Raw genomic sequence first — 14787 nt, 5'->3', positions numbered from 1 at the left:
CAATTGGAATGGCACTCCAAGATTTCATGACTTAACGCGCTTAAAAGTAAAAAAATTAAACAGCGAGACTTGCATTAATTACTAAACATTTATAAGGAATAAATTCAATATTGTAATTCGTTATAAAATTTTAAGCCCAAATTGAACGAATAAAAATATATAGAAAGTGTACGTGGATTAAAAAAAAACAATGTAAAGTGAGGGGCCCATCGATCCAGTACTTTCTACCTCTATTTTTACATTTTAACTCAGATATTTCTTTTTTCAGATTAATGTAGTGATTTTCTTTGGACAAAAGGGAGCGAATATTTTTCAAACATTTATATCCGCATGAGGTGAGGCATGTAATTAAGAGGCATTTTCTCTGGCAGTGATAAGTATATATATATATATATGAGAGAGAGAGGGGAGAAGAGAGAGAGAGGAGAGAGAGAGACTGCTAATACTATCGTAGCACGGACTGGCCTTCTGCTAGCGGAAGTTATTCAATGATGCCGAAGGGTAGCTTCCAAATCGACGTCGTTTCCGTATGATCTAATCTATAGTACTGACAAGATTTGGAAACTAAATTTCATAATTTTCGTCCTATTTACCTATCAATGACGAGTAGTTAAAAAAGAAAACGCTGAAAATAAAATCTCATAAAAAATGATGCTAGAATACTATGAATTAAGATTCAGATGTAGGGCTGATCTTACTCAGAATAGTAAAAAGAATTTTCGTATAAAAATTTCATGGAGCTTGATTTGAATTGTTTATACACAGACCGTTAATTATTCTACAATCATCTATACCTCTCACATTCAAACTACGTCCTTTTGGCCACCCCTTTTGATCACAAGCGCAAATGATGATCGAAAAATTCCTAAAACTTCAAGCCCTTCCAACTACTTTATCCTTAATCAAGTCTAATGGACCGCGATGTACACTCCCTATTTGGAACCCCCCGACATATTACATCGACAACCACTTGGTAGCACGGAAGTCCGTGCTAGAACCCGATAGTATAAGCACCGGACTATATATATATATATATATATATATATATAATATATATAATATATTATACATATATACTATATATATATAGTATAGATATATATAATGGCTTAATTGCTAACTATTAATTGTCTATTAATTAGGATAGGAGCAGCTTGTCTAACTGCAAAGTTGTATACTGGATGACGACGATTATCCGAAATACGATGATCGGAACGTTAAGTTGATCTAAGAGTATTTGAAAAATATCTAGAAACTATAATTTCCATAATTTTGATAATGGTTTACATGGGATCAAAGTGTTCGTAAAATCGACAATTTTTTGACGGGCCTATTGAACGCGTTTGCTTGTCTTAAACGGTGTAGAGCAATCCAAATTGCTTGAATTTTTGATTAGAAAATTCTTTTATACGTATTTATAATGTTTGAATAACTCTGATTAACGAAAGTAAAGTCTAACCCCTATTTTAAGAAGGTTATTCATTTATTGAACCGTTCATTTTCAACTCTTAAAGATGAATCTTGATATATGAATTGTTTGAGAATAATACAATTTGGTTCTAAACATTTTTAATTGTGTAGATGCAATTCAACGTGCCAAGATTATCAAATTTGAAGTTCTGATCATTCAATATCGACTGATCAAGGACAGAGTCCCAACTCTATTAATAGGATAGTACCGGCACGCTGCTCCTCTCTCTCTCTCTCTATAGTATATATTTATTATTATATAGCCGGGCACTATACTATTATAGTATGCGAGCCCTGTACCATAAGTTGTTTTTGATGACTGATCTTCCGAATCTGGACAGATTGCCACGCCGTTAAATATTGATCTAGCAGTAGTTTGAAACTTCTAAGAAAATAAATTTGTGTAAATTTTCAATCATAATAAAGTCGCATCAAGCGGTATAGAATGAAAATCGTCAAAATTCGAACGACTCCTATAAAAGGGATGATGACGGATCGCTTCAAGTCCAAGATCGGAGTTAATTGATATTTATGGCTAGATAGTGAATATGAAGTTTCTATCGAAAATTCAACAAGATTCGCTATTCTTTTACAGACCGTTAGAAGTTAGCAATATCCCATATCCGCCATTAAAAAATTGTCAAATCTTGTGCCTCTCTTGATCGTAAGGTAAATATGTCGAAAATTATAAAATTTGATTTCTTTAAAAAGTTTTGTTTAAATGTCTGTAAATAACGTTTAACGGTATGGATCTTCAATTCCGGAAGCTCTATCATCTGAAAACAATTATGATCGGAGCGATCGTCAGCTCAATAATAGTATAGTAGCCGGACCCTATATATAACGTATATTTATATTATATATATAATATAACTAGGAACCCTGGAATAATATTAATAGCGCGCATAACTTGGCGCTCTAAATTCGGGGGCTGCTTGATCTTAATCATTACTATAGATATTTGTGTCTGATTCACGTCGGCACTAGCTGCCCTTGTCTTTTTTGTGTGTGCTGTGACGTCTATAATTCTTGCTCAATAAGACGAGACAATTTAATAAATGCGCAACTAATTGTCCCTAAGATGTACTATATATAGTGCTGTATTGGGCTTCGGATGGTGATTCAGCTTAGATGATTCTCTTATTCTTATTTGGTTGATGTATGTGGACTCAGCCCAACCCAGCGCTCTATACCGGATTTCTACTGTATCACGTTTGACTTTTGGCTTATACCTGATTTTTCCACCCTGGGACGCGAATGTAGCTCATCTGTAACCCACAGTTTTGCAAAATAAATATATGTCCCAAGTGCTTTCTTTTAACTCTAGGATTCAAATTACCAAAAAATATATTATTGTTAAATACTTGAGTCAAGTGTGCTATGTAAGCCTCTTAATTATTGTGAATATTAATTTACCAACCTAGGAAATTACTTATATTGATCATTATTATATATTATGTATATTAGAGTCTATGTGGGCATTAAATAATATGCTTCGGAATCTAATAGTATATATTACGTTACCAATAATTTTAATATGAAAAAAAACTATATAGAATATAAAAAAAGTATTCAACTTGGAGCATAGCAACTTGGAAGTACATAAATTATGATACCAATACAGTTGATGCTCCGAATAATATATATATATATATATTAAATATATTATTATATATTATATTATTATTATTATGAATTAGGGGCTGGTAAGATACTATTCATAAGTATAAATCTGCTCTTTTGTCTATCTTAAGGTTTTGTATACGTGGCCTGGATTGTAAACAATTGTATGGTATGGATGATATTTTATGTCGGTTATAGTTTGAGCTGGTTCCCTCTATTGGGTGGTATGGGAGGGCATGTGCCCATAAGGCTCTATAGTAATTAAAATCCAATGGTTAGAAATAAAAAAGAGTGATGCCAAAGCCTAAAAAACTGGATAAAACATACAATAGAAATATTGCTAGACTAATAGTCACCCAGTCAAACTCTATATAATATATATATATATATATATATATATATATATATATATATATATATATATATATATATTATTCGGAGCATCAAACTGTTTGGTATTAATTTTGTACTTCAAGTTGTATGCCTCCAAGTTGGAATACTTTTTTATTTTCTATTTGTTTTTTTTTTTCATATTAAATTTTGGTAACGTAATATAATACCTTTAGATTCCACATATTTTTAATGCCCACTAGATATATATACATATATATAGTAATTCATCATAAGTAAATTTCCTCAGGTTGGTATTAATTTCCACATGAATTAAGAGGTTCATGCACACTTGACTCAGCTTTTAACAAGTATATATTTTTTGGTTTGTTCCTGGTTAAAAGAAAGCATTGGGAACTTATATATTTGCAAAACTGTTGGGTTAAAGTGGCTAGCATTCGGTCCCAGGGGGAAAAATCAGGTTGAGCCAAGTCACGTGTAGTGAAATAGTATGAGGCTGGGTTGGGCTGAGTCATATTCAAAGTGGCATGAGACTGTTTAAGCTGAATCACAATCGAAGCCCATAAGCACTATATCTGTACATCTTAAGTGAATTAGTTGCGCATTTTTAATTGTTCGTCTTTTTGGGATTAATGGTTAGTGCCAGTGATCAGACACAAATACTTATTATTAAATGATTAAGATCAAGAGCAGAAAATTTAGTAGCGCCAAGTTATTGGTGCTATTAATATTATTCCAGCCTAGTTATATATATATATATATATATATATATATAGGGTCCGGCTACTATACTATTATGAGTACGATCGCTCTCGTACTCATAAATTGTTTTCGATGATAGAGCTTCCGAATTGACGATCCATACCGTTAAACGTTATTTACAGCATTTAAAACTTTTAGAAATCAAATTTTATAATTTTTCGACATCATTTACCTTACGATCAAGAGGGCACAAATTTGACAATTTTTAATGGCCGGTATGGGATACTTGCTAATTTAACGGTGTAAAAGAATCGGAATTTGTTGAATTTTTGATAGAAACTTCTATTCCCGTATCTAGATAAATATCAATAACTCCGTCTTGAATTGAAGGATCCGATCATCCTTTTTAGGACTGTTCGATTTTGACCGTTCATTTTATACCCGCTTGATGGACTTTATATGATTCGAAATTTACAAATTTATTTTCTAGAAGTTTCCAAATACTCTAGATCATATTTAACGGAGTGGATCTGTCGATTCGGAAGCTCCATCATCAAAACAGAACTTATGAGTACGAGGCTCCAATACTCATAACTAGTAGTGTACCACGGCCTATATATATAATATATATATGAGAGATAGAGAGAGAGAGAGGAGTCCGGTACTATCCTTAATGGATTGGGACCTTGTCCTATCAAGTCGATTTGAATGATCAGAACTCAAATTGATAATCGGCACGTTGAAGTTGATCTACAATTAAAAATGTTTAGAAACCAAATTTTGTATTATTTAAAAAATCATTATCAAGTTCATCTTAAGAGTTGAAAAATGAACGGTCATAATGAATAACCTTCTAAAATAGAGGTTAAGACTTTCTCAGTTCGTAATCAGAGTTATCAAACATTATCTAAATAGTATAAAGAATTTTCTATCAAAAATTCAAGCAATTTGGATTGCTCTACACCGTTAAACAGCAAACGGTTCATATAGGCCGTCAAAAATTGTCGATTTACGACACTTTGATCACCATGTAAACCATTATCAAAATTTATGAAATTTAGTTTCTAGATATTTCAAATACTCTAGATCAACTTCAACGGTTCCGATCATCGATTCGAATCTCGATCATCCAGAACAACTTGATAGAACAAGTGCTCACTATCCTATTAATAGAATATAGTAGCATTAGCCATATATATATATAATATATATATATAATTATATATATATTATATATATATATATATATATTTATATATTATAAGTCGGCTGCTATACTATCGTAGCACGGAGGCTTCGTGCTACCAAGTTGTTTTGCGATGATGCGGCTTCCAAATTAACGATCGGCTCTTAGACTTGATCTACACTATTGAAAGTATTTGAAACTAAATTTTAGAATTTTTTCGACATCATTTGCTAGTGATCAAAGGTCTCCAAATTGACAATTTTAATGGTAGATATAATGACATTTGTAAATTAATTTAACGGTGTAAAACATTACAATCAGATGAAATTTTTATAGAAAATTCTTTTTACTATTTAGAGTAAGATCAGTACATCTGATCTTAAATTAAGTCTTCTATCATCATTTTTATGAGATTTTTATTTTCAGCCGTTCATTTTTAGACTACTCGTTTGATAGGTAAATAATACCGAAAAATTATGAAATTTAGTTTCCAAATACTTTCAGTACTATAGATTAAGTCTAACGGAACCGATCGTCGATTTGGAAGCGGCATCATTGAAAATAACTTGGTAGCACGAAGGCGTCCGTGCTACCGATAGTATAGCAGCTCTCTCTTTCTCTCTCTCTCTCTCTCTCTCTCTCTCTCTCTCTCTATATATATATATATATATATATGCAGAGAAAAATGCTCTTAATTACACTCTCAACTATGCTGGATATAAATGGAAAATATGATGGTACTTTTGTCCAAAGAAATCCACTAATTAATCTGAAAAAAGAAATATCTGAGGTAAAATGTAAAATAGAGGTAAAAATGTACGGATCGAGGGCCCCCTCAACTTTACATTGTTTTTTTTTTAATCCACGTACACTTTCTTAATTTTTATTTGTTTCAATTTGGGCTGTAAATTATAACGAATTAACATATTGATTTATTCCTTATAAATGTTTAGTAATTAATGCAAGTCTCGCTTTTTAATTTTTCTACTAAAGGGCAATTAGAGTCATGAAATTTGACTAATTAATTTAACAAAATCTCCAATTCAAAGAGAGAGAGAGAGAGGCCTATTTTGAAGTAGGCTTTACAATTTTTAACAAATAAAAATATAGCAAGTTTATGATACCAATTCAATTTGTAATTTAATTTTTAGTTTTGTAACACCTAATTTTTTAAAAAAATTGGCAATAAAATTTTTTATAATCAGCCAATCACATCTCATTTTTTGAAAAAAATAATAATAATAATACTAAAAATATTTTTTTATTAATCATTATAGAATGGACGAAACAAAAAGAAACATTCCGATTAACTGGAAACACCGCATCAGTAATATAACTCTTTTACTGATTCATTCTCAACTTTTTCCTAAAAAGGAACATCAGTCTCCTTGTCACGTGCTCTCCACGTGCTCCTTGTTGTTGCTTCATGGTTCATGGTACTAGTGCTTTTGCCCCAAAGCAATGATGTTGAATAAGCCATAAAACCTAGCTATGGTACCTTCTCATAATTTACTTAGCTTTCCAAGAACTTGGTCCCCCATATATATATATATATACTTTTATTAGATGTTATTTAATTTCATTGATGTGACTAAAGCTCCTTAAGTGTGCTTACTTAGCTTGTTAATTTAAAACTTGTACTGAATAATCTTTTCTTGGTGATCGTGGTATAAAGAAAAGAGCAATAGTGTAACGCCACAAAATTCCACATCATAGAAATTAAATAACATCTAATAAAAGTATATANTCATTGATGTGACTAAAGCTCCTTAAGTGTGCTTACTTAGCTTGTTAATTTAAAACTTGTACTGAATAATCTTTTCTTGGTGATCGTGGTATAAAGAAGAGAGCAATAGTGTAACGCCACAAAATTCCACATCATAGAAAAAAAAAAAAAAATGATTGAAACTATAAAAAGCCACACGCCATAATAATAATAATAATAATAATAATAATAACAATAATGATAATGATCGAATTTAAATATTTTGAACCGATAGTTTATGCTTAGGATGTCAACGAGTTAGATTTGAAATGAATTTTCAAAAATCCGAACCCAAACCAGACTTCAAACACGAAACCTGAATCTGAAATAATTATTTTTCTTTTAATATTTCAAAATATATTATATTAAATTTAAATTTTTAAAATACAAATTCAAATATAACATCAAATTTTTATATACATATTATATATAATGTAAAATAAATTCGGATTTGGGTCGGGTTCGGTTCGGGTAATAGCTGATAGGATCATTAAATCTAATAAAATTTTTTTAACTTAAAAAGAAAGAAAAAAGAAAAAAAATGGGGCCTAGCTAGTTAGGTTGTACCATGTATATATATTGATATATGGTTGAATTGGTTAAAAAGGGACTTTGGGAAATGAGAATTAATTAAAGATACAACAAAAGAGAGGTGGGAGGAAACACAAGAAGGTGCACGTGTTGCAATCAAAGCACTAACCCTCCTTTCCATACATTTGAGGCCATTAATTAAATTTTGTTTTCAGAAAAAGTAATTCATGCATACATTATTATTATTATTATTATTATTATTATTATTATATGTGTGGTCCTCGCATCTTTAGTGCATCACGTATGTGTACATATTGCAACATCTCGTTTAATTTGGTTGACCCTGAGAGGCCGAGCTCGACACAAGAATTGTTTGATTGGACCAGGTATGCCACGTCATTTATTAATCGGCCAATCGAGGTGAAGCATCAACTTCAAGGGTAAATTACTTTAACTGTAATGTTTCATTTTTCGTGGGATCATACTTAACTTTCTTAATCTTTTAGGTCGATAGTTGAATTTAATACCTCACAACCATCAAACAATATGAGACTGATCTTTGCTGATCTCAGCCGACCTCATGGGGAGTCGCGCTTCATCCACGATGATCGTCAACTGGAGAGCTGCATTCTACCTACCATACAATTCTGACTCAACGAAGACTCATCTCACATTTTCTCCTGATAATTGGCTTTAATATCAGGCGAGCTAGTTATTTTCTTTCGACCTTTCGGTAAAACTCGTGACTTGAAAAAGTTGCAAACTCGTTGGCCTGGCCCTTATTTCGGCACCAAAGTCGCAAAATTATCCAAACTTTCGCTCCCAATTGTATAAAGATTGACCTTTCGACTTCGGTGGGACGGGAACGACTCCGAATCCAGAGTGAGCAGGCAATTACGCTATTTTTATGGCATCCCCAAACCACGTAAATTAACTTGTCGCCCTGGGATAACAAAATCAAATATGCTTTTAGCTACCAACTTCCCAATTCTTTTGGTTAATAATAAACCTTTGAGAGCTGGGGCTTATACAAATAACATCCACACACACACACACACACACACACACACACACACAAAAAGAGTACATAAATATCGAAGTACACTAAGATTTATTTAGATCTTTGTACATAGAGTGAATGAGTTACTTTTCGATTAAACTCAGTGAAATGAAGTGCTCCAAGCTAGTTCACAAAGAGCACAAGAAATTGACGCAACTCGAGTACGACGATTACATGCTAGATTTATGAGCTTATGAATTGAAAGTTTTGGATCGATAAGCTAAACACACAACATTTTCAATCTGACTCTTTCGTCCACAACTCTGAAATTTTTTGGATTTTTTGCGTCCGGCAGTTAGCAAGAAAAAGTTCTCTACACTTGAACGTATTTTTTACTTACAAATCCTTAGGATGTGTGGTTGATAAGAGAGAGTCATTGAACTACATATACATACACATACCTGGGGAATTATGGGAGGCATTTCATCCTCTGCAACATAAAAGAAATTATGCTAATAACATGATATTGATATATTTTTAGTTAGATAATAATAATAATAATAATAATATTGCTGAATTCAAACTTACCTGTCTTTCGACTTCTATGGCAGATTCATAAAGCCTTCTCTTTAGAATGGTCTTCTCTCTTTCGCAAGTCTCTACCTTGGTGTCTGCATAGATTGGGTCAAGTATGTTGTAGAACATAATCAATTCATTTGAAACTTCTGAAATTTGAGAAGGAGAGAGATTGGGTGCTCAGATTCTACAAAGTGGTTGTCTAGACTATCGAAGGGGCACTACATTACTGACTTATACTGTAATGACTAGGATCAATTATACTTCTGCCGAAAGCTTTACTTACAGGCGAAAACAGAATTAGATACAAGTTACAATGAAAATTATGCTGCCGAAGAAAGAGTGTAGAGAAAGAAACCACAGTTCTTACCATAATAGTATGTTGATAGAATAGTTATACGCTCGAGCGGCTGCAAATGGCAAAAGACAGAAGTAAAAGGCGACGTGAAATAAAAAAATAATATGCATACAAATGCTAATTGGCGTCCTCGAGAAGAAAATGTGAAAGCACCGAATGCATAACATAGCATGGAAAGATTGAGAGTTTGGACGATGCTTCATAGTCCTAAAGTTAAATAGCATAAACCAAGAGGGAAAAGGATACCATCACAAAAATTCCTTCTTGGCGAGTAGGAAGCTCCTCCAACTTTCTTAATGTATCGTCACCTTTAGTGACCCTCCCGAAAACAGCATACTGAAATTTGTTTCCGGACAAGTCAAATTTTCATTCAAAAGTGAGACGACAAAAGTACTGAGAAATGTAGATTACCTCGCCATCAAGGTGAGGTGCGTTGCCAAGAAGTATAGAGAATGAAGAGGAGGCACTATCCGGATCAGAATACCTGCACAGAATAAGGAAGATACATATGCTGGAAATTGTCAATGTGAGGTTCTTTCAAATGTCAACAGCAAAAAGATAGGGTTTTAGTCTCTAGTGCACTTGATGTGTCTAGGTTGATATATGAAGCACTCATCTTCTCTTGCACGAAATGAAAGTGCACATGTTTTCTGTCAAATAAATAAAGAGTGAATAACACATCCAGTCCCTGAAGCTTGACATTGATTTCAATTTCATCCTCATTGTTTAATGTTTCTGAATGTAACAATTTAGTCGCTGAAGTTTGTTATGCCTAACAGTAAGTCATTGTATTGCTCCATAATCTAGAAAACGGCACCACTCCAGCAATGTAGTTCGATTTTGTTAATTTGTAAACTCTGAGGATGAAAATCAAATCAAGATCAAACTTTAGATACTAAATTGTTAGAAACATAACTTTTGAGATAACCAAATTGAACTTCAGAGACTAAATCATGACAATTGAAATTGTACAGATGGAATTGAAATCCAAGTCAAACTTGAAGAACTAAATATGTAAACAACCAATAAATAAACTGCTAATAACTTGGCAAAGATCTAGAGGCCTTTTTAGACATTTAATAGGCATCAAAGGCTCAGTGGAACATGTAATTTACCTCCCCATGGAAAGAATGCCTCTCACATGCTTGACACTACTAAATTCACCAACGACAGTTTTCTCTGCTTCTACCCTTTGCTCTTCATTCATAGGGGCCGTTCTACCTCCCACAACATCAGCCACTTGTGCAACAAAACCCCTATCAACCTGCAGCCAAATTTATCCAATTTACCCCAAACTGGAAATTATCTAAGGAAAAAATTCAAACAGGTTATGACGAATTGATGATTACCCGGAAAAAGTGGTTTGTGTTATAACAGCCAAGCCGAACAAGTTTAAAAATATGCTCAACTGTTTTGGGGGCAACACCTGGGAAAAACCCAAACTCAATGTCACCATAGACCGTCTGCAAACCACACATTTGAGAAAACTACATTAACAAATTTATGTCCATGATCATACCTGAGGAATATGCTGATCAGAAATAAAAGAGAGAGATAAGACATAGGGACCTTCCCTGAACTATATCGTACTTTTTGATATTCATACCTTAACTTTAAAATTTTGAGTGCTATATAAGAATATAGTAAGTTCATGTGGTACCAACCTCTCCATCAGAATTCTACAACATATTTGACTTTTCGAGGCTATTCTATAAACTAACAAAATACTTTGTTCTTAGGCAGAATATTGTTAACAACTTTGACAGAAACCCTTAGATTTTAACATAACAGCTTTTTCCTAATGAAATCAAAGGTATTGTAAGGCTAGGTAGTAAATCAAAATTTTTAGATTTCAGGAACCCATTTCAAATGCACTATAGATCTAGTATGATCTGCATGTTTTCACCAGAACAAAAACAAAGCATCAGGAGGCAACTAACTGTAAGAATGTTTGACACTATTTGTATCTGTTATTGCCATGTCATGTAGGAAGTGTCATAACAAATTTTCAAATGTTTCTGTGCAAATTTTCTTCCGCCTGTCTTTCCCTTATGGTATGTTTGAGTGAGACTTGATTATTCTTCAAAACCAATGTACTATGTTCTAAGTGCTAAACATGTTGTAGGAGGTGGAGATGGAGTTCACACATGATAGGTGATAAACACCCTTGCACAATGAACTACGAATGGACTCTTTCCCCAAGATTTGACAGAAAATGAACTGATTAATGCAAGAGCTAGAACTGCCTAAGTATAAAACAAAAGTTCCTTTTTAAAAAACTTTCAAAAGGTAGTGTTTAAGATGTTCAGACAACCTACCATGACTTATATTGATTATTTATCGTTGAGTTAGATATGTCCAGATACTCCAGGAAACATATCATAATTAAATTGGTTGCCGTCAGAGCTTTTATATATGTAGAGAAAGAACAACTTTCCTTGGGTGGTCTTAGCACTTTCAAATGAAAGCTTTTTAAAGCAAAGAATTGCATTAAGAGCTCATCAATCAGCTGCAAGAGCTCAAGAATCACAGTAGATTTCAGAGTTTGGTTGCTTTGTTAAAATTAAAGGAAATGAAAGAAAAGGCTCGTTGTTTGGCTGTATGCAAGCTTTCTAATGAAAGGGGGAGATATAGAGCTCTAGCATTGATAAGAGGAGGCCACATGTTATACTCGCCCTTGATAGCTCTGCCCCTGCTTGCAAGATCCTTTTTTATATTACTTTTTCATCCACCTTAATGGGTGTATTTTACATTTCTATAGACCCTCTCTACTAGACCGGGTCCAGGCATAGCGGCTGATTTATTTACGGTGCAATCAATTCAGGGACTCTAAAACAGGGTTTAGTCAAACTAGGTAGCATTTAGCAACAGAGTGCAGCTAGCGGTATATATATCACTATATCTATTTAAGGTGTGTTCACCTGAGAGAGAAATTATATGTGGATAACTATCTAAAACCCGAACCAATGTTTGGGTGGGGATAGAGTGGGGAAAGCAGTACATAAACTACTATCAATGCAATCAAGCTCACATGGGAGACTGGAACTTCCAGCCTAATTGGGCAACCCAATTATCCCTATGAGTATTGCAAGCCATCGTGATAGCATTCCACTGGTCAGGTGGAATATTGTTCTAATCCACGCACGCATTCAATTCCAAATGTCCCAACTATCATGCAAGAAAATACACTAGCAAGAGAATCTCAAGCAAGAGTTCTCATGAAGAATACTTATGCCTATCCCAGTGATAGAAGTCCAACAACCAAATACTAAGTTATCCCACTACACCAGAATAACTAGAAACAAAGTTAATTTTGAGTTTGCTTTTGGTTTAGGAATAACTGTAATGACTATAGTGACAGACCCGGTGATTACGGGATAACTAGTGACAGAATTAGTACTTGCTAGTTGCTACCCTAGCTAACCCAGTTCGACCATAACAAGTTCACTGATAATTTAAGGCTTCCCTCCATTGTTTTCCCTATTAACTAGAACCCTAACTCTCTCCCTTTAATGCTGTCTCCAGCTACACATTGCAGAAGTCCTTCAAGTACCATTTTGACTAATCAATACGTAAAATCTCAAACAAAACATACAGCATGCGATCATCTTTTAACAAATCCACACAACAACCAATCTGATGGTTATTTTGAAATAGGCCCTACAACTTAATCTTTTCCTAGTGGCACCCCTTCAACCTTTGAAATTTTGAGTTTGAGTTAATTTCGTTGATTAAATTAAGGATTTCTCAAGAATTATGGAATCATTAGCTATTTGTGCTTAGCGGTTAACGAGATTCACAATTTCATAAACTTTCTAGAGCATTCAGAACAGTTAAATATAATTGCTGTTAGATTTTACAAAATCCTCAATTTAATTGATAGAAACAACTTAAATCGAACTAATCAAAATCTGAGATGGTATTCAATCGAAGTGGCCTATATTTGTTGTGTGTCCCTGTACATTTTCACAGCGACAAGAAAAAGGGTGAAAATGTAAAGAGAATTTTATTTAGCTAAACTGAGTTATCACACATAGCTCAATTCAGAATTTATAAAATTCCATGTCTCCCTTAGCTATTAGTCATTAAGTTTTGCAGTTTGATTTGCTAAAGCATGATTAAAGTCAATAAATTTAACTTGATCATCGTTGAACTCACAAAAATCCCCAATTCAATTGAATATAATCACTCAAATATAGAAGAAATCAAAATTTAAGTGGTCGGTATCAAAATGGCCTAGAGTTGAGAGGGCATCTCCATACATGTTTAACCAAAAAAATAAAAAAGGTAACTCGTAATCACTTCAAATCCCTCAAACGCGCAGCAAATTAGCAGCTTATAATCTCATTTCCTGTCACACAAACCACTGAAACGAAGAAACCCTAACTTCGCTAAGATCCAACCCCATGAATCCGATTGAAACACCTAAATCTCGAATCAAGGATCCTAAAAGCGAACGGAGAAGCAGGAATCAGGGAAATCGGATCGCCCACCTGGAAGACGACGCGAGCGGATCCGAGATCGGCGTCGCGGGAGGCGACGGTGCGATCGGAGAAGACGACGACGAGTAGCAGCAGGAGGAGGAGGAGGAGCGGGTCGTCGCCGCCGCCGCCGCCGCCGCCGAGGAGATCGCCGTCCCCGCGCGCGCCATCGCCTTTTTCCTGCGTTTTTTGCGCGATCGAAGGTCACGGGAATTTTTTTCTTTTTCTGTTTTTTTTTTTCAAAATTCGGTTTTTGAGGTAAATTCGTGCACAGTCCCCGTACTATCCCAATGTTGCGACATAGTCCTTAAACTGTTTGTAAAACTCATTAGTCCCTTAGCATTCTCACGTATTACACTCTAGTCCCTACTTTTAGTGCAGCGAGAGAAATTATTAAAGTTAAATAAACATTAATATTAAACTTTCATCAACCTATTGTCTTAAAAAAACACTAAATTAGAATTTTTATTTTTTGACCCCAGAATCCCATCTCTAACGCTTCCAACACTTCAATAATTTACTTAAAACTTATATTCCTAAAAGTAAAAATAAAAGTAGGGCTAAAGCAAAATAAAAAACTCTAAATTAGAGCTTTGGAATTTGCTACGACAAAAACATTAGATTTTTCTAACTACTATAATTTGCTCCGCTATAAGTGATTGCTGTTGATTTAAATAAGCCAGCATTCTGCCCTGTGGCGGAAAGCCAAATGGGCCGAGTCACGTTCGAAATGGCGTGAGGCTG

The 14787-nt window shown here is 34.0% G+C and overlaps 1 protein-coding gene across 1 annotated transcript; it reads right to left on the bottom strand.

Annotated features, from left to right (window-relative positions):
• On the bottom strand, positions 8713-14158 carry LOC109717896 (peptidyl-prolyl cis-trans isomerase CYP23; the record flags this gene model as incomplete). Its single annotated transcript, XM_020243848.1, is given in 8 exon segments — positions 8713-9118; positions 9217-9299; positions 9575-9614; positions 9809-9898; positions 9974-10046; positions 10678-10826; positions 10912-11025; positions 14056-14158. Coding segments are annotated over 8 exon segments (673 nt in total), but the record flags the coding sequence as incomplete, so codon positions are not given.

This window comes from Ananas comosus, linkage group 12 (genome assembly GCF_001540865.1).
Source record: "Ananas comosus cultivar F153 linkage group 12, ASM154086v1, whole genome shotgun sequence".
Taxonomy (NCBI): domain Eukaryota; kingdom Viridiplantae; phylum Streptophyta; class Magnoliopsida; order Poales; family Bromeliaceae; genus Ananas; species Ananas comosus.
The sequence above is the reverse complement of the archived record's forward strand: the minus strand, read 5'-3'. Positions and strand labels throughout refer to the sequence as shown.